At 39.0% G+C, this 21,005-nt stretch overlaps 1 protein-coding gene across 5 annotated transcripts in view; it reads left to right on the forward strand.

Annotated features, from left to right (window-relative positions):
- Window positions 1-21,005, forward strand: part of ADK (adenosine kinase) — a 502,519-nt gene that overhangs the window by 22,824 nt on the left and 458,690 nt on the right. For 4 of the 5 annotated variants that reach the window (XM_032608840.1, XM_032608839.1, XM_032608837.1 and 1 more), the window contains exon 2: window positions 19,022-19,096. In XM_032608840.1, coding sequence (XP_032464731.1) covers window positions 19,022-19,096 — 75 coding nt within the window. Of the gene's footprint in view, window positions 1-3,463; window positions 3,635-19,021; window positions 19,097-21,005 lie in introns of those variants that run through there. The other variant, XM_032608841.1, reaches the window with a different exon arrangement.

Below are 21,005 nucleotides of genomic sequence, written 5' to 3' on the forward strand. Positions count from 1 at the left end.
AAGTGATATGGCTTTAATTTGATTGAATATTTGAGTATTGCAGGCTTTTATAGTCCCTTAATGACATAGAATATACTGTATTTGTTAAAAAGCAAAGTTTCAAATCTAGCTGTTTTGGTACCACGATTAGTTTTTTGTTAAAAATCAAAAATAGGAGTCAACAAAGTATGTTAGGCATGTGTGAAAGTTCATTTATTTTTCACAAGGCCGAGTGCATGTTAGCTTTCATATCATGCTTCCCAGAGATGTAATTTTAAGAAATGTGGTAACAACGATGTAATAATCATGTCATGTGCTGAGGACTCTATTAGACTTTACTAGAATTAAGTTTTAATCTTCCCATTGCCCTGAAAAGCATGTAATGTGTAAACCGAGGGACACATAGGTTAAGAACCAGCCCAAGGTCATGCAGGAAGTCAAGCAGGGGTTCCAAGTCACTTCTGTCCTGCTACCTTTACAATCTTGCTACTTCCCTTTACAACCTTGCTACTTAGCATGGCCCATGGACCAGAAGCAATTGGCAAAATCTGGGAACATAAAGGAATGCAAAATCTTGACCATAGAGACTTGCTGAATCAAACCTTTATTTTAACAAGATCACTCAAGTGATGTGTATGTATATTAAAGTTTGAAAAGCACCATACTCCATCCCATATTAAAAGTTACATGGAGGTTTTGAAATTTGTTCTAAGGATTATTTCTGGTGTTACTTTAGTTCATGTGGGTTATCTATTAACATTTTCCATGAGAGGAGGAGGCAAACTGTTGAATTAGTCAGTGTCTCCCCTGCTTCAAATTGCTATTCTGCTGCTGCTTTGATTCAGATCTTGTTTAATCCAGAGGAACAATTGACTACTTCTGCTTGTGGACATTTGGTCAAAGTCCCAATCAGCCAAGTATAGCTCTGTTTTTAATAGCCTTTACTCATGGACTGAACACATCAAATTTATAGGACATGGCTTCATTCTAGATAGGATTTTCCAAACTAAAGAGAAAAATGCTAAAAAAAAAAAAAAAGCATTTTCAAAGGAAACTTGAAATCCTTTGGAATACTTGATGTTTCAGATGGTTAGTAAGGAATGAGGGATTTGTATAAATTGGTCTTTACTAATTTCATTTAGTGAGCATAATTATTCTGTCATGGGGCAATGATAGGTAAGAAAAAAGCAAGGCTAACTTAGTAGAACAGCACTGTCAGGTAGAAATATAATGCAAGACATAAAATTAAAAAATTTCTAGTAGCCACATTAAAAAAGTAAAAAGAAACAGTTTAAATTAATCTTAATATATTTTATTTAACCCAGTGTAGCTAAGTATTATTTCAACATGTAATCAATACAAAATTTATTACTGAGATATTCTGTATTTTTTTTGTACTAAGTCTTGAAAAATTCAGTATGCATTTTATATTTACAGTGTCTCAGTTTGGATGCTAAATTTTTCGCAGTTAAAAGGTGAAATGTAGTGCAATGAAAACAAAATTGTGTTTAATGGAAAAATATTTTACCTTTTGGTTTTAAAATTTAAGCTAATTAAAATTAAATAAAAATTCAGTTCCTTCAGTCACAGTATGCAGAATTCAGTATCACATGTTGGATCGTGTTTTTTTTTTTTTTTTATTTATTTACTTTATTATTTATTTATTTTTGGCTCGTTGGGTCTTCGTTGCTGTGCGGGCTTTCTCTGGTTGCCGCGAGCGGGGCTACTCTGTTGTGGTGCACGGGGCTTCCCATTGTGGTAGCTTCTTTTGTTGCAGAGCATGGCTCTAGGTGCGCGGGCTTCAGTAGTTGTGGCACGCAGGCCCAGTAGCTGCGGCTCGCGGGCTCTAGAACACAGGCCCAGTAGTTGTGGCTCACGGGTTTAGCTGCTCTGCAGCATGTTAGATCTTCCCCCATGGGGGCTTGAACCCATGTGTCCTGCAGTGGCAGGTGAATTCTTAACCACTGGGCCACCAGGGAAGCCTTGGATTGTGTTTCTAACGTAAGTGATTTCACACTTATGGACTTGATCACCATCCAGATGGTTAGTAAATGAATGCCACTGGAGGTTGTGGTCTGTTTATATAAATATTTGCACAGAGAATAAAGAGGGAATAAAAAAAGCTATTTAGGTCATAAAGCGTTTACTGATTATCCTCCATTCTACCCTTCCTGCAGCTGGAATTGATTTACCTGTCTTTTTATTTATTTATTTATGTTTGGCTGTGTTGGGTCTTGACACATCGAACTGTGTCCCCTGCATTGGCAGGCGGATTCTTTTTTTTTTTTTAACATCTTTATTGGGGTATAATTGCTTTACAATGGTGTGTTAGTTTCTGATTTATAACAAAGTGAATCAGCTATACATATACATGTGCTCCCATGTGTCTTCCCTCTTGCATCTCCCTCCCTCCCACTCTCCCCCCCACCACCCCTCCAGGCTGTCCCAAAGCCCCGAGCTAATATCCCTGTGCCTTGCGGCTGCTTCCCCCTAGCTATCTACCTTACTACGTTTGTTAGTGTGTATATGTCCATGACTCTCTCTCGCCCTGTCAAAACTCGGCAGGCGGATTCTTAACCGCTGCACAAGGAAAGCCTTTTACCTTTTATTAGTGGTTCAGAATCAGTTTCTTAAATCCTTTAACCCCCACTAAATTGTAAGGCTAGCTCCAAGAGTTAGGGTTCTTCCAATTTTTTCCCCTATGGCATTAGATGCTTACTTCAGAGCGCTTCGTACTTTTCAGAAAAGTGAGGAAGTCTCACAATTAGTGTGTCAAGCAGGATAGTCTGAGTGGGCTAGTTTGGCCCAGAGGTTTTAAAACTTTACACGTGTATCTGGATCACCCGGGAACTTGCTAAAAATACCAATGTATGGGCCTCACCTTTTTAGGTTCTGATTCACAGGTTTATAGTGAGACCGTGGACACTTCTGTATTAAATAACTTGTTTTAAGTGTTTCTGAAGTTCAAAAACGTTTGGGGACCACAAGACTCAGCATTTGACTCTTAAAGGCTGCGAGTTCGAATTAAGACATGTGCTGCTGTTGCCACGCGATCAATTCTACCCGGGCTGAGTTTTCCCAGGCGGCTGCTGCTTTTCTGCAGATGGGTTTTCAGGCTGTTAAACCCCATCCCCTAAGACTGCCCTGACTCCGTCCCTGTCCCAAGTCCTGTTAAGGCGACCTGGGCTGGCCGAGGTAGACAGGGCCATGTGACTGATAAGCCGGTTGCCTTTCGGAGCGGCCATTTTTGAGGCGGGCACCTATCCTCGTGCCCCGTAAGCCAGGAGTGTGTGTGGGGGAACTCCGTTACCAGGACTCAAGATGGCCACCGCGCCCGCTAGCCAGCCCGCTAGCCCGCGCGCCGGCACGAGACGCGCGGGCGGCTTGCAGTTGCCCGAGGCGGGCTGGGCTAGTCTCGGGCCGCGGGCCCGGGGCGGAGCGCCCGCCCCTTCCGGGCTCGGCCAATCAGCGCGTGCGGCCGGCTCAGCGGGGGCCGCCCGCGCGCCGGGTATGTGAGGACGCGCTCCCGGTCGCTGAGTGCCTGAGCCCAGGAGCAGTGGCTGTGGTACCTGCTGCGGCCGCCCGTGCGGACGCAGAGCATCGGACGCGAACGCTGTTGCGTGGGGCAAGAAGGTGAAGCCATGACGGCCATCAGGTAATGAGACAGAGCGGCAGCCTAAACTGCGCGCTTGCTGGGCATTAGCCTCCTGGCTGCCGGAGAACTGTCGCCCCTTCTCTCTTGGGTGTTGTGGAGCCTCCCAATGCCACCGGTCCCCCTCATGTTGGAGGCTCTCTCTGCACTTTTCATATGGTCATTTCTGCCTTCCTCAGAAGTTTTGGGGGCTGAGGCACATGGCGGAGCCCTGCGAGCAGCCGCACCGCTGAGGTGACCCTTACCCAGATTACAAGGTTTGAAGCTTGCAGGTGAGCGTAGTGGGTTTCTCGTGAAAATGTAGCTATTTTCCCTCCCCCGGGATAGCCCGAGGCCTGGGGAAGTGTGACGTGCACAGGGCGTGTCCATGCCCGCGTGTCATGCCCTCTGGCAACTTCGTTGGTGGCCCAGTGCAGACCTGCAAAGTTGGCCCTTTGATTGTAGGTAGATTGCCCCCAGGTTGTGAAATTGTGTGTCCCAAAAATGTTTGCTTATGACTGGAATTAGTACTCTGGTTCCTCAGGTACCATCTGTTTACCTTTATCTGAGAGTCACACGCAATGTGGGTTTCATGAGGTGGTAGGTATACAATGAGAGCAATAAAAGAGAGGCCTCCTTCAATTGCTCTTCCGGAGTTTGGAAGGTTCTTTTTTGGTAATGGCGACAGGATAATGGCCCTGTCCAATGTCTGCGGGTAGCACTGAATGAATGTTTACCTTATGCTGATGAAACTATTTATAAAAAGAGGTAAATTGCCTTATTTACTCAGTGTTCTGAACTGCCTCTTTTAAAGTAGACCTTGGCCTTCATTGTCCCAGAGAAAGGGAGGCCCCAGCACAAATGTGAAGAGAATAAAATTAGTTAAATTTTGGTTTGTGAGCTTCCAGCAGCCTAAATCGTGGTGATTTAACGGTTTCTCAGTGGTGAATTTGACTACACAGTGTTTAAGAAATGACTTGAGAACCTGACCCTCAGGGAAGTTAAAGTAAGACGTAACTGCTGAACTGGGATGCGGTTTCTCTTAACTTGCGTAATTCTATAAACACAAAGAGTATTTACCTCATTATGCAGAAGGAGGAATTGGGGTACTGAAATGTGGAGATCAACATGGAAAGATTTCACAATAAATTGTATTGGGACATATAAGTCTAGCTTTTAATGCTAACAGTATTTTACGATGAATTAGGATTATGCTGTTAAACCTAGTCGGTGCTCCCTCTCCCCACTCCCAACTCCCATCATTGTAGCCGGCTACTAATTAGGAGTGTGGGTCAAATACTGTCTATGTTAAGGGACACTTCTTATGTGGACTCGATATTAATCCATCATCATATTCCTGGCTACTCTTCAGTGGAGAAAAGCCCAAATATAAAGCTTCTGCTGCTCGGCCAGTGACAGTAGGATGTATTTTTTAAGGTAGGGGTTGAATGGTGGTTGTATTAAAATTTAAAGGTTAATACCAGCCTCATTTGACTTGTGGAAGGATAGATAACTACTAATAGTTACATTTATCCTTGTTTCTTAAGATGTTAGTCTACATTTTACATAGACTTCAACTATAGTGACGTGACTCAAAAAAAGATTTTTAGATATTATCTAAACCCAGCTACCACATTTATACCTGAGGAAACTGAGACCAAGAAGACTTGAGTGCCTTGTGCAAAATCAGTTAGTGGCAGAGTTAGGAACTGAATCCAGATATCCATTATACAGTGCTCTGCATGATACCTTTATAAAAACAACATACTACTTAAATTTCCTGGAAAAGCTGCTTCTGTGAACAAAAATTTTAGAGTATTCTGAGAGACACCTATAGTAACTCTCTTGCTTTCCTGTAGTCCTCCAAGGAACTTAATAACTTAGGTTTAGGAGTAGGCAGGGAGACTACTGAAGTTGAAGCAACTCTATATATGTGGTGACAGTTTTAAAATGGTTTGGTAATCCTACAGATACCAGCTGGTTCCCAGTGAGGACTGCATTTAATGCAGTTTTGTCATACCTTTAGTTTTCACGTTTATGATGTTAGGCATATACCCATTTTGTACCCAGTTTAACGGTAGCCGAAAGGATGGGTACTGCTTACTTGCTTTTAATACTGGTGAGGAGAATGATGAAGGTCACCAAGCTATCAAAATCTGACTTCGTGTCCATTGTTGTTTTTTATACCACACTTAAAATAATTGCTGCTAAATATAGTAATATGTGACTCCTCGCAATGACTACCACAGAATACATCAGTAGGATTGGAAACCAGTGAGGGCCAGTGGTCAACACACCTAGGTTCTAATTGAGGGTATTTTTCTGAGTTACTGATCTTCTTTTTCTCTTTTTTCCTTCTCTGGACATTTGTTTAATGAAATACTCAGTGATGGTGATACAAATATGTATTCCACAGCGTTGCTGGTTAGATATGAAAGTGTTCTTATATTTTAAGATGTTTTATAAATGGAGTATTCTCTTCTTGTTGAAAGCAATTTGGTCCCCTTAGAGAATGGTGTCGTCTGAAAATAAATGTTTAAATCTTAGATTTTTTAAACAGGAAGTGAACTGACCTAATTCCCTCATTTTACAGTTGAAGAAACTGAAGCCAAGAGATACTATGATTTGTTAAGGTTCACACAAGTAGTTGCATATCTTGAACTAGAACCCAGCTCTCTAGATACCTAGTTCAGTGCCCTTTCCGGTGTAGCGTTCAGCTATTAGGAATTCCTAAATATGATTTAAATCAAAAGAATTAAAAAAAATTTTAAATCTTTGAATAAGTTTGGCTGGAGAATTTGACTATCTCTTTGACTTTTACTATTATTTGTATTCTACTCTGCTACACCATTACTAATGAAGAGTTTACAGCCTGTAAAACCGATTATCAGATTATGTATATCAGATTCCAGCTTGTCTTCATGTGAGAAATGATAAAACATTTTTAATTGCCCCAACAGGAAAGTTGCCCCTTGAGTTAAAATTCAGGAGACATAGGAAAATGTAGACTGTCAGGACTAGAAGAGAATCTTAGAGAGCATTTTACTTTTTTTTTTTCCTTTTAATTTTTTTTAAAAATTTTATTTATTTTTGGCTGCGTTGGCTCTTAGTTGCTGTGCATGGGCTTTTCTCTAGTTGTGGCGAGCGGGGGCTATTCTTTGTTGTGGTGCAGTGGCTTCTCTTGTTGCGGAACACGGGCTCTAGGTACGTGGGCTTTAGTAGTTGGGGCACGTGGGCTCAGTAGTTGTGGCTTGTGGGCTCTAGAGCACAGGCTCAGTAGTTGTGGCGCACGGGCTTAGTTGCTCGGCGGCGTGTGGGATCTTCCCCGACCAGGGATCGAACCCTTGTCCCTTGCATTGGCAGGTGGATTCTTAACCGCTGCACCACCAGGGAAGTCACCATTTTACTCTTTTTCTTTCTCTATACTGGACCTTGAGGCCCAAAGTGAAGTGATATATCCTAGTTTGGCAATGATAGAGCTTAAGAGAGAATTTAGGTCTCCTAACTCCTACATTATGCACTTTTCACTGGGCCAACAGTATTTCAAAATACTCCTGTGAATATTGCCTTCCTGACATGAATGTCTCATCTGGTTTTGGGCATTGCTTACAGCTTGAGTTTGTGCCAGGGAAGACTGGGAAAATGAGGTAGGGAGACAGAGCGTTCGCTGTAGAGCTGAGGAACCCAATTCTTTGGCTTTCCCAGACAGGTCAGGTTTGGTTTAAGACTATTCTGGGACTTGACATGACTGCCCTACATGATAATTCTGTAACCACTTCTGTGGGTTAAGCCTACATTGGGAAATTAATGTGGGCTGTGGGTGGGGTCCTAGGGTATTTTTCTCCTAACACTCAAGACTTTGAGGTACATCCAGTAGGATCTGCCAAGCCACTCAGATGGAGAACATTCATATCGAGACTAAATTCTGGCTAAGACTGAAACTGCCTTGTTTTGTTGATTTGGTTTCTTTAGAGCCTTTTTTTTTTTTTTTTTTTTGCGGTCCGCACTGTGGCCTCTCCCATTGAGGGGCACAGGCTCCGGACGCGCAGGCTCAGCGGCCATGGCTCACAGGCCCAGCCGCTCCGCGGCATGTGGGATCTTCCCGGACCGGGGCACGAGCGCATGTCCCCTCCATCGGCAGGCGGACTCTCAACCACTGCGCCACCGGGGAAGCCCTCTTTAGAGCCTTTAAACAGAATTTTCAAACTCATTTTCAGGACTTGTGTCTTAAGAATTATAAATTTAATATTACTGTACAAACTTTTTTATGCCATGAGACTTATTAGTGAGGCTAATGAATTTTTTTTTTTTTAATGAATTTTTAAAATAAAATGAAATTGTTTCATTTATGAAATATTTTGAAGAACTAAAGCAGGAATCCTTCCTTTGGAGAACTGCAATGTCAGCTGTTAATACTTATTTATAAATAGGTCATCTTTGTTTGAAAAAGCATGCAAGGTTTTCTAATTCCAAATCTTTCTAGCCACAGTATTGCTATATTAAGCAGAACTGTCAAAGATGAAATGGAACCAAAATGTCTAGACTGTTTAAATGTTAACCCTTTCTTGTAACATTGGTTAACAATCACGCCTATTTACCTCTTCGTACCTACTCGGTTTTATAACGTTATTTAAAAAAATACTCTATTAAAATGTAAGTCTGAATTCTTATTTTCACATAGCATAGCTGGCTTATAAATAGGATGACCATATGTCCCAGTTTGTCCAAGACAGTCCTGGATCATGCCTTTTATCCTGGCATAATTATTAATAGCTCTTCCTTTATTCTCAAAAGTATCCCATTTGGATAATAAATTATCTAGTCACCTACTTACACACTATAATAATTTTGTTGTAGTAGATTTTGGTTGTTGAAATGTTACTTGAAATACGACCATAAGATGATGGAATATTAGCTTATTTTGGCTAGATTTGGATATTTTTCATTGGTTGGACATTTTTATTGTGTTGAGAGTTCTTACTGTCTCAGAGTAGTATATTGAACAAGAAAGCACATGATTTGAAGTTAGGTATCATTTATTTGTTGTCTGACCTTTGGCAGGTTATAGAACTTTGCTGAACCTTTTGTTTCTCTTAAACAGATAATAGCAATACCTACACTACGGAGTTATTGTGAGGATTTAAAGGCAATAACATACATAAAAATGCTTTATAAGCTGCAAATTGCTATGTAAGTGTTAGTCATTAGTATGTCTCACATGTGCTCCTGAAAGTTGAATTTTAAATTAATGATTTTATCTTTTTTAGGGAACCTTGCTATTTAATAGCACAATCTTTTAGAAGTGTTCTTACTGTAATGGGGAGCAGGGAAATAATAGTTGGAGATATATGTGTCTTTGAGGTTTTCTGGGAAGGAGGGGCAGGAGTTTCAGCATATTTGTATGCTGAAAAGAATGATCCAGTAGAAAGTGAAAAAACAGATGATGCTGGACAGAGGGAAGAGATTATTTCCTTGAGTTTGCAAGAAGGCATGCCAGTATGCACAGGCTTAAGCGGAAGGACTGGCCTTACATAGCCTAAGGGACACAAATATTTTCCTAGTTTGTTTACTTTAAAAAAAAAATACCAACAGTATAATTCATATATAGTAAAATCACAGATCCTAAGTTCACTGTATTTTGGGGAAAAAAAAAGTATTTGTGTAAAACACCACCCAGATCAACTTACAAGACATGTTCATCTCCTAGAAAGTTCTTTCCTGTCTCTTTTCTTTTTTAAAAAATATTTATTTATTTATGTATGTATTTATTTATTTTGGCTGCACCCGGTCTTAGTTGCTGCATGTGGGCTTCTTAGTTGCAGCATGCCGACTTCTTAGTTGCTACATGCCGACTTCTTAGTTGCTACATGCGAACTCTTAGTTGCCGGCATGCATGTGGGATCTAGTTCCCTGACCAGGGGTTGAACCCGGGCCCCCTGCATTGGGAACCCAGAGTCTTACCCACTGCACCACCAGGGAAGTCCCTTCTGCCTCTTTTCAATCAGTCTCATTCCCTGCACCATCCAGGCAATCATTTTCTGGCTTCTATTAGTAGAGATTAGTTTTGTATATTGTATAACTTCACATAAATGGAATCATACGGTAAGTACTATTTGTGTCTGATTACTTTTATCTGATTACTGTTGTTCAGTAACAATTTTGATGTTCATCCATTTTGATGTGTGTGTTAATAGTTTGCTCCTTTTCACTGCTGAGTAAGATTCCATTATATGGATATAGCAACAATTCTGTTGATGGACTTTGGCTTGTTTTCAGGGTTTGATTATTGTAAATGAAGCTGCCATGAACATTCGTGTGGACGTGGGTAAATGCCCAGGTGTGGAATTGCTGTGTTCTAGGGTAGATGTATGTTTAACTTCAGAAACCACCAAACTGTTTTCTAAAATAGAAAACAAAATTCTTTAAACATTCAGTGTTATAAGAGTTCCAGTTACTCCACTTTCTTGACAGTGTTTGGCATTTTTGATTTTAACCATTCTGATGGACGTGTAGTTACATTTCATTGCAGTTTTAGTTCATTGATTGCTAATTGATTATAGACCATTTGCTTATCTTTTCTTTAGAACTCCCAGTTCAGGTCTTACCCATATTTGTAAATATGGTATTTGTAAATATAAGTTGTCTTTTGTTGCTGATTTGTAATTCTTTTGATACTTCAGATATAAGTTATTTGTTAGATATTACAAACAAACATACATACCTTCCTATGTAGCAAATATTTTCTCCCTGAGACATGTCTTTTCATTTTCGTAACAGTGTCTTTTGGGAGCAGAAGTTTTAAAATTTGAAATTGAATTCATTGATTGATTTTGTTTATTACCTTTTGGGTTCTTAGAAATCTTTCCTTCTTCCTTATGTTTTCTTCTGGAAGCCTTGTAGTTTCAACCTTCACATTTAGGTCTAAGATCCATCTTAAGCTGATTTTTTGCTATGGTGTAAGGGTTTCCTCAAAAGGATTTTCAGTCAATAGATTAGATAGATGTAGGACTTTTCCTGGACTCACTGTTCTCATCTGTTGACCTATTTGTATATTGTTACACCAATACCACACTTTCTTAATTATTGTAGCTTTGTAAGCTTGGTGCTGTTTCTTTAAATTTTTGATAGAATTTAGCAGTGAAGCCAACTGGGCCTGGAATATTTTTTGGATGAAGGGGTGAAAGGTTTTAAATTACAAATTTCAATTTCTTATTAAAGAAATGATAAATGAGTATTAGATTTAACATTTTTTCCTGTGTCGGTTTTGGTAAGCTGCATTTTTAAAGAAATTTATTCAGAATTGTTGGATTGTTAAAAAGATGTTCATAGTATACTATTATTGCCTGTAGGAACTGTTTTATGTCCCCTTTTTCATTCCTGGTATTAGTACTCCTCCCATGCCTTTTTTTTTTTTTTTTTTTTTTAACTTTTTGGGATCAGTCTTGTTAGGGGTTTATCAAATGTATTAATCTTTTCAAAAGCCCAGATTTGTGTTTTGTTGAACTTCTATTTTGGTAATAGTTTTCTATTTCATTCATTCATTCATTTATTTAATCTATTTGGTTTATTTTTGCTGTCATATTTTTATTTTCTTGCTTCTGCTCTTTGGGATTTAATTTACTCTTTTTCCATTTTGTTTTGAGTTAGAAGTTTAGACCATTGATTTTAAACCTTTCTTGTTTTCTAACATGTGCATTTCATATATAAAATGTTCCCCTCTCAGTACTTTTTTAACTAAGTAGTTGTGGTGCACGGGCTTAGCTGCTTTGTGGCATGTGGGAACTTCCTGGACCAGGGCTTGAACCTGTGCCCCCCTGTGTTGGCAGGTGGATTCTTAACCACTGCACCACCAGGGAAGCCCTACATGTGTTTTTAAAGTCTTTAATTTCACTCAGCAATATTTTGAGGCTTTCAGTGTAGTTGTTTTACACATCGTTTATTCAGTAAATGAATATTGCAGTTGTTGGGTGTATTGTTCTATAAATACCAATTAGTTTGTTTTATTTACTTAATTATTAACTATTATTAAATTGTGATATAATTCACATGCCATAAAATGTACCATTTAAAACTGTACAGCTCAGTGGTTTTTAGGATATTCACAGGGTTTTGCCTCCATCACTATCTAATTTCAGAACTTTTCCATCATCCCCAAATGAAGCCTCATACCTGTTAGTAAACTCTCCATTTCCCCTGCCTATCCCCTGGTAACCACTAATCTACATTGTCTCTTTGAATTTGCCATATTCTGGACATTTCATAAGTGGAATCATATATTTGGGCTTTTGTGCCTGGCTTCCTTCACTGAGTACAATGTTTTCAAAGTTCATCTATGTTGTTAAATATATCAGTATTTCATTCCTTGTTATGGCTGAATAATATTCCATTGTATGTATAGACCACATTTTGTTTATCCATCAGTTGATGGATATTTTTATTTCCACTTTTTGGCTGTTGTGAATAATGCTGCTATAAACATTCATGTCCAAGTTTTTGTGATGTCACACGTTTTGTGGGTTTTTTTTTGCGGTACGCGGGCCTCTCACTGTTGTGGCCTCTCCCATTGCGGAGCACAGGCTCTGGACGCGCAGGCTCAGCGGCCACGGCTCACGGGCCCAGCCGCTCTGCGGCATCTTCCCGGACCGGGGCATGAATCCGTGTACTCTGCATTGGCAGGCGGACTCTCAACCACTGCGCCACCAGGGAAGCCCTGTCACATGTTTCAATTTCTCCTGAGTATATACTTAGGAGTGGAATTGCTGGGTCATATGGTAACTTTATGTTTATTTTTTTGAAGAATTGCCAAACTTTTTTGTCAAGCTGGCAGCATCATTTTATGTCTCCACCAGCAATGTGGATTCCAATTTTTCTGCGTTCTTGCCAATACTTGTTTTTGTCTAGCAGTATCTGCCGAGAGGCTGTATGTGCTTGATGAGGCATACCTTCAGTGCCCAGCCAGGCTTACAATGCTGCCATAGCCTCTATTTCCTGCTTGTGCAGAGCCTCATGCTCAGAGATGATTGCTTAGTACCTTTTCAGGTCTTTCTTGAGCATGCCCACAGGCCAGGGCACATGTATAATACATGGTCTCCTAGATTCTCAGGAATATTCAGAACTTTTCAAAACCCCTTATGGATATCTCATGCCCCACTTTTCCTTTTAAGATTTTTTGGTTAGCTGTTTGTCTCAACTGCTTCAGATGGCTGGGGTGTTAAACAATTGCAGCCGATTGTTTTTGACAAATGCCCCCGGGGGAAAAGGCTGTTAGTACTGGGGAAACTCTTGAGTCAGGTCAAATAATGAGAAATCTTGGAGTAGGAGTTTTTCGGGTAACTGCCAGTAAGCTCAAATAATAGCACTTTTCTGAAAATGGGGCTTTGAAAGAGCTCCAGTTCTGTTCCAGCTCATCCAGTGGCTGGTAGGCCCCTGGTTTCCACTGTGTTTTGGGGCTGTTGCTTTTAAGGCTGCCTTGGAGCTGGTTAGGGGGGATGGGAATGGGGCAAGTTAAAATGCCACAAAGCTTGCTGTTTTTACTGAGATTCAGCCTTTTTTTTCCCCTTGAATAAATGCTCCTCAGGTGTTGCAAGCTTTTGGTTAATATGTGGAGTTCTGAAAGTGTTGATTTTGACTTTTTTTGCTAGTGTTCTTGTTGCTTTTATGGAAGAGAGGATTTTTGGAGGCCTTTATTCTGCCATTCCTGATGTTAACACCCTAATTGTTTCTTAAACATTTAAAAATATTCTTACTTTTTCTTTCTTTTAAAATACTTTACAAGTTTTTTGTTTTTTTTTTTTTGATTTTGAAAGACTCGCAAGAAGTTGCAAAAATAGTACAGAGTTCCTATGCACTCTTCGCCCAACTTCTCCCAATGATAAATCTTATAAAACCACAGTATCTTAGCAAAACCAGGAAATTGATGTTGGTATAGTACTATTAAGTTGACTATAGATGTTATTAGACTATCACCAGTCTTTGCATACACTGTCTTTTATTGACATGGTGGTGGTGTGTAGTTCCTCGAAATTTTATCATGTCCAGATTCCAGATTAACACAATTAGGGTATTAAACTGTTCTGTCACCACAGAGAAACTCCTTTGTGTTATCCCTATATGGTCACACCCTCCCCCCCAGCCTTAACAGTTGGCAACTCTTGATCCGTTCTCAGTCAATGTAATTTTGTCATTTTGAGAGTGGTATATAAATAGAATTTTACAGTAGGTAACACATAGATAAGGCTTTTATTTTCACTCACTACAGTGCCTTTGAGATCCATCCAAGTTGTATCATAGTTCATTCCTTTTTAATGCTGAATATTAGTCCATTGTATGGGTGTACCACAGTTTCTTTACCTAGTTACCTATTTATTGAAGGACATTTGGGTTGTTTCCAGTTGTTTACTATTACCAGTAAAGCTGTTATGAACATTTGTGTACATATTTCTGTGTAAACTTAAGTTTTCATTTCTCTAGGATAAATATCCAGTAGTGTGATTCCCTAACTTATTTTTGTGTTGTCTGTTTTACTACTAAAAGAGGGGTGTTACAATTAACTAAGACTGTGAATTTGTCTATTTCTTGTGTTTCTCTCAGGTTTTTTTTTTTTTTTTTTTTTTAAGTATTTTGAAGGCATTTATTTTGTTTCTTGGTGAATTGACCTGCTTTTTTTTTTGGCGGTATGCAGGCCTCTCACCGTTGTGGCCTCTCCCGCTGTGGAGCACAGGCTCCAGATGCGCAGGCTCAGCGGCCATGGCTCACGGGCCCAGCCACTCCGTGGCATGTGGGATCTTCCCAGACCGGGGCACGAACCCGCGTCCCCAGCATCGGCAGGCGGACTCTCAACCACTGCGCTACCAGGGAAGCCCTGACCTGCTTATTTTTATGAAATCATTTTATATCTGGTGATGTCTGCCTTGTTTGATACTAATATAGCCACTGTAGGTTTTTTATGATTAGTATTTGCATGGTATGTCTTTTTATCCAAGCTTTTTGTTTTTAAACTCTCTCTGTCTTTATATTTAAAGTGTATCTCTAGTAAATGGTATTTTTTTTTAATCCAGTGTGACAGTCTTTATTTTTCAATTGCAGTGTTTATCCATTTATGTTTAGTGTGACTACTAATATGGCTGGGTTTAAGTATACCATCTTTTGTTTTCCATTTATCCTATGTGTTATTATGTCTTTCCTGCTTTTTTTTTCTAAATTGACTATATTTTAATTTTTCATTTTATGTTGTCTGTTGGGTTTTTTAGCTATACCTTGTTGTGTTGTCATTTGGTGATTGCTTTAGGAAGTGCAATATTCATTTTTAACTTACCACAACCTATTTTGTTGTTGTTGTTGTTGTTGTTGCTTTCTTTTTGGCCATGCTGTGCAGCTTGTGGGATCTCAGTTCCCTGATCAGGGATTGAACCCGGGCCACGGCAGTGAAGGCCTGGAATCCTCGCCACTAGGCCATCAGGGAACTCTATTACAACCTATTTTGAATTAGTGCTCTATTATTTGACCTTTGACGTAAGTACCTTTAAAATTTAACCTTACTCTAGACCCAGTCCTGATCTATAGGAGCCTGAGATAAGCAGCAGTCTGTTGATAGAAGTTAGAACCTGGAATCGAAAAATACCTCAAGGCCCTTGTGATTATCATATGCCAGCCATTGAGAATACAAATGTAATTAAGGTTAAAAAAAAAAAACTTTACCTTTTATGTTGAGATAAATTGATTGAGATAAAGTACAAAGCAACCCTTAAAATTGATTAAAAGTTCATCAAGGAACTTAACAGAACCTAGGGAGGAGGAATGAGTAAAACTAAGAGGTGGGCAGCAGTGCCTTAGTTTATAGGAGCTATCATTCGCATTGTGAACTGCACAATGCGAATGAACTTTGGAGTTGTCCAGGGGACAGCCTGTACACTTTTACATGGGAATCCTTAGGTATGAGTTGGGCAGAAAAGATTTTCTAAGAGAGCTGGCGTACGAGAAATTTTAAAAAGGTGAATGGGCGTTTGCTAGGCACAGAAGTATAGGGGAAGGACCTTACAGTCAGTCTTTTTCAGGGCACAGTGAGGTATTATGATTAGAAAACGGATTGTATGTGTTAGAATGGTGAGAGATAAAGTTGGAGAGGCACTGTATTTCAGTGATTGTAATATGCACATTTCTTCACATTTTAACACCTCTCATGCATTTATGCCTTGCAATCTCCATGGGAAGTTGGAATCTTATGATTCATGGCATCTCAGATTTGATGAAATATTGTAGGTTCCAGCTAGACTCAGTGTCTTTTATGTTTAAAAAGGCTTTTATATTTTATCCTCTACATAGTTGTAAGGGGAATAACTTTTAAGTGGAAAAATATCATTATTTGTTTAAATAATATAATTCGGTGATATTGTACAGAATTTATTGTGGCTAAAAAAAACAGCAGCAGTGTAGGAATTTAGGCAAGGTCTGTAGAGGACCTAGTTAAAGGCAGCACCAGTCGGGTGTTGTGGGATTCCTGGTAGATGAACTGTTGGAACAAACCAGGAAGATGCAGTTACTACTAAGAATGGTGCTTATTGATGGAGAGAGAGGAATCACATATAAAGTTGAGTTTTCTGAATTTAAAAAGGGGATGATTGCTGTAACAGTTAGGACACTCATCTATAGTGTTTATTCTGGCACCAGATGTAACTAAATATTTTTGCTGACCAGAGGGCTAATCAATATCAGTATATCAATAAACAAGACAAAGTTTTCTCAGGATCTTTTACGTAATATCTATGTCAGTGTATAGTATTTGTAGGTTGTCTAACAAAATAATAATTATAGTATAGGTTTATGTTGGATGGAGCCTGAATTATGAGACACTTCAAAATTACTGACCATAAAGAAAGAAAGAAGAAGTCATTCAGATTCTTTCATCCTAGCATCCATTCCAGGAAAAAGACATTGCTAACATTTGGAACAAAATAATAATCCTAGTATGGGTTAGTCATAGTTTTTGGCCATAGACCAGCCCCCATCTTGTTCACATCTAATAGGACAAGCTCAAAGTAAATGCTTACTTAAATAGTATCTTCATTGTTTAAGAAGGGTGATACAGTATTTACTGGCGTGGACCCTAGTTTGTATTTAGGAAACTAGCCATTTTGAAGAATTAGTGTTTTTAACAAAGTTAATTTGTCATATTAGAATGAAATCATATAATAGTTTCTCATTTACGTACAGTGATGGAGAGGAAAACGACGTGAGTAGTTTAAACTATTTGCTTTTGGAAATAATTGTATAGTTTTTACTTAACTTACTGTTTGAAGACACCTTTTATCTGCTGTTTTAAATTTTATTGTCCCCACCTCTTACCTTGGCCACTGTTGCTGCAACAGGTTCCACGCAGGCTCCGGACAATTCCAACTTGACAGCATCTCTCATCAAGTACACATGCTGTGTACTTCTTGCAGTGAGGAACAGTAGTCAGTGTATAAGTTCTTCCTCTTTTGTCCTTTACACACGGAGCTCTGAATCACATTTTACATATTCTTGTCCATAAGCAAAGGTTTTGTTGGACAAATAAGTTTAGGAATGAGTTTAAACATGGTTATTGTGATTCAGTGCTCATTTTTCCCCATAATTCTTTGTAGAAACCATAGGTTTTTGTGATTCAGTGCTCATTTTCCCCCATAATTCTTTGTAGAAACCATAGGCCCAGAGAGGTTGAATTAATTTGGTAATATTATTTTTAATAAATTTTCAAATAGAGTGTTATGAACTATTTTGAAAATGCAGGAGATGTGCAAAGGACTGACTTCTTAAAAAGAAGTATCACAGTTACATTCCTTAAAACCAAGATGGGGGCGTCCCTGGTGGCGCAGTCATTGAGAGTCCGCCTGCCGATGCAGGGGACACGGGTTCGTGCCCTGGTCTGGGAGGATCCCACATGCTGTGGAGCGGCTAGGCCCGTGAGCCATGGCTGCTGGGCCTGCACGTCCGGAGCCTGTGCTCTGCAACGGGAGAGGCCACAACAGTGAGAGGCCCGCGTACCGCAAAAAAACCCCCAAAACCTAGAGGGGACCAGTTGGGGGTGGAGAGACTGACACGGGGACAGGAGGATATTTTTTTGTGATGATGGAAATGTTTCATGTTTTGATTTTGGTGGTGGTTACATTACTGTATATATTGAACTGAACACTTAAAAAGTGTGAATAAAAAGAAACAACCAAGCAGCCCCTGTGCTTTTTTAAAGAAAAATAAACAAGTTCTAAGAGTTTTTATTGTTTGACTAATAATACACAAATCAGGCAGAGAAGTCCCTAATGAAATGATGGTCACATTTTACTGTATCTGCCTATTGATCCTTCATTTTCTAAGCACTTATTTTCTTTTTATATTAGACTTTTATTTTGATTACAAATGCCCGTGTGAATAAATAAATGCCTTGTCTTTTATCCCTCCCCCATCATTTTTCTTTAAATAGAAAAAGGGACCAATTTCTGCTAATTGCATATTCAGCCATAGTTGCCCAATCTGTGATTTTAATAAGAGACTGTAATTCAATCTTCTAAATCATTTTACACTATAATTGTAGGCTATACCTTGTTCTCCTAAAGAAACTTTTGGGTATCAGTCCTACTGATATTACTGATAATCTCCAAATGGTGAGGAGGGTAACTGGTATGGAGGCAACTGGAGGAGAGCTTGAGCAAACTAGATACCAATGGGAAATTGCACAGAGGCAAATTTTATTGCATAAACTAGAAGAATGGCCCTCATTGAGGCTGACCCAGCTATGGCCTCTGGTCCATTTCTTGCTGTCAGTTGGTATCAGTTGTGGTGGAGTTCTATCTTTCCCTCAGTTTTGAACCGTATTGTAATCAGTTATGGAAAACAGACTCCCTCAAAGTCTGTTAAATGTAATTGAAAATTACACTATCTATGATACCCATTGTGAAGGTCCCACCCCAGTCATTCAGTTTTTGAAGGGTAAGGCTGTTGCCTGGATTCCTCTAGGACTTGCTGTATGCTCCCTAATAAACTTTGATTAGTTCAGTATTTTACTATCTAGAGAGAGTTAAATATCTATCATGTTTGTTGAGTATAAAACTTTATTGTGATAGACCTTAAAAAAATTGAATTTAATTAGCTTTAGTCATTAGCTGTTAAATATTGTGGAAAAAAATCACATGATCTGGTTTCTTCTTTTGTTATGTTTTATTTCATCCAATTTAAAAGTCATTCTCTTTTCTAAATGGCTTTGTGCTTCCTCTAAAATGTTGTCCTACATGTAATAGGCAAATCAGAGGTTTAATAAACTAGTATGTTAAGTTTATTTCCAAGGTAAAGTGAAGATATTTATTTTTATATTTGTGCATTTTACACATCACCTTACTTTCAGAAGTATTTCTAACTTGTACTGTATTTTGTGTTTTTTTTTAGTGAAAATATTCTCTTTGGAATGGGAAATCCTCTTCTTGACATCACTGCTGTGGTGGATAAGGATTTCCTTGATAAGTAAGTATTAAGCTCTTCATATGTACTATGTGAAACTTAAATCTAAAGAAAAACTGAAAATTTTAGAATTGAATTTACTGTTTAACATCTTCAATTGGAGGAAAATTCAGGAAATTTAAATCTGATAATAGCAAGTGCACCATTATTATTTATTGAGTAATTGACCGCAGTTTTCCCTGGGAAAACTTAGGTACATTTGTTCATTCCTGTTGCTACTTTCACTTGAAATTTATTTTTTTATTCTTTGCAAGGAAGAAGTATGTGAATAACCTAATGATTTAATTTCCACATTTTAAAATTACTGTCAGTGAACTAAATCTATAGTGGTGCCATAACATATGGGAGAAGGAATAGGATTAGAGAGGGCAAGAAGAATATGTAGGACTTAATTCAAACACCGTGAATCTCCACTATTTCCCCCTAATAATAACTTTTGATGTTGTTAATTTAGCTGAGAAATCATTTTGTTTATTTATCTGTCTGTGATGATTTGGTTGCAAGGAAAAAAAAGTACTAAAAAATATTTAATAATGAGAAATTAAGATCCCCTTCCCCTTGAACACCCCAAGTTTTATGCCCAGGGGCAACCATTTTTAAAAAAATATTATTGAGGTAAAATTTACTTAAAATTAAATCATAATTTTAACTATTTTAGAGTGTATGATTCAGTGACTGCTAGGACATTTGCAGTGTTGTACAACCGTCACCACTATCTAACTCCAGGACATTTCATCACCCCCCAAAAGAAACACATAGCCATTAAGTGGTCATTTCAGTATTCCCACCTGCCTTCCCCACCTCTCCCCAATCTCCTGGGAGCTACCAGTCTGTTTTCTGTCTCCATGGATTTGCCTGTTCTGGATATTTTATTTCATATAAGTGGAGACATACAATATGTGGCCTTTTGTGTCTGGCTTATTTTACTTAACATGATGTTTTTCAGTGCTCTTCCGTGTGTCATCAAAACTTATTATTAGGGGAAATAGTGGAGATACATGGTGTTTGAATGGTGGATGGATGTTTGAATGGATACATGGTGTCCTACATATTCTTCCTGCCCTCTCTAATCCATGTTGTAGCATGTATCAGTGCTTCATTCCTTTTAAGGCAGAATAATACTCCATTGTTTGTATATACCACAGTTCGTTTATGCATTCATCAGTTGGTGGAGCCATTGGTTGATGGGCACTTGGATTGTTTCGGTTTTTAGCTATTATGAAGAAAGCTGCTGTGAACGTTCATGTACAAGTTTTTGCATGGGTATATATTTTCATTTCTTTTGGGTATATATATTGGAGTAGAACTGCTAAGTCAGGTGGTAATTCTGTGTTTAGCTTTTTAAAGAAGCATATCCTTGCCAAAACATGGTCTTTTCCCTTTTTAAAATTATAGCCATCCTGGGACTTCCCTGGTGGTCCAGTGGTTAAGACTCTGTGCTTCATGCAGGGGTCATGGGTTCGATCCCTGGTTGGGGAACTAAGATCCCACATGCTGCGTGGCGTGGCCAGAAAAAAAAAAAGGAGAAAAAATAAAATTATAGCCATCCTAGTGGGTGTAAAGTAATATTGTGGTTTTGATTTACATTTTTCTAATTACTAATGATGCTGAGCATCTTTTCATGTGCTTATTGGCCATTTGTATATCTTTGGAAAAATGTGTATTGAAGTTCTTCACACATTTTTTAATTTGTTTTTTTGTGTGGTTGTAAGAATTCTTTATATATTCTTTTTTTTTTTTTTTTTTTGCGGTACGTGGGCCTCTCACTGGTGTGGCCTCTCCTGCTGCGGAGCACAGGCTCTGGACACGCAGGCTTAGCGGCCATGGCTCACGGGCCCAGCCGCTCCGCGGCATATGGGATCTTCCCGGACCAGGGCATGAACCCATGTCCCCTGCATTGGCAGGCAGATTC

Source organism: Phocoena sinus, chromosome 16, assembly GCF_008692025.1.
Source record: "Phocoena sinus isolate mPhoSin1 chromosome 16, mPhoSin1.pri, whole genome shotgun sequence".
Taxonomy (NCBI): domain Eukaryota; kingdom Metazoa; phylum Chordata; class Mammalia; order Artiodactyla; family Phocoenidae; genus Phocoena; species Phocoena sinus.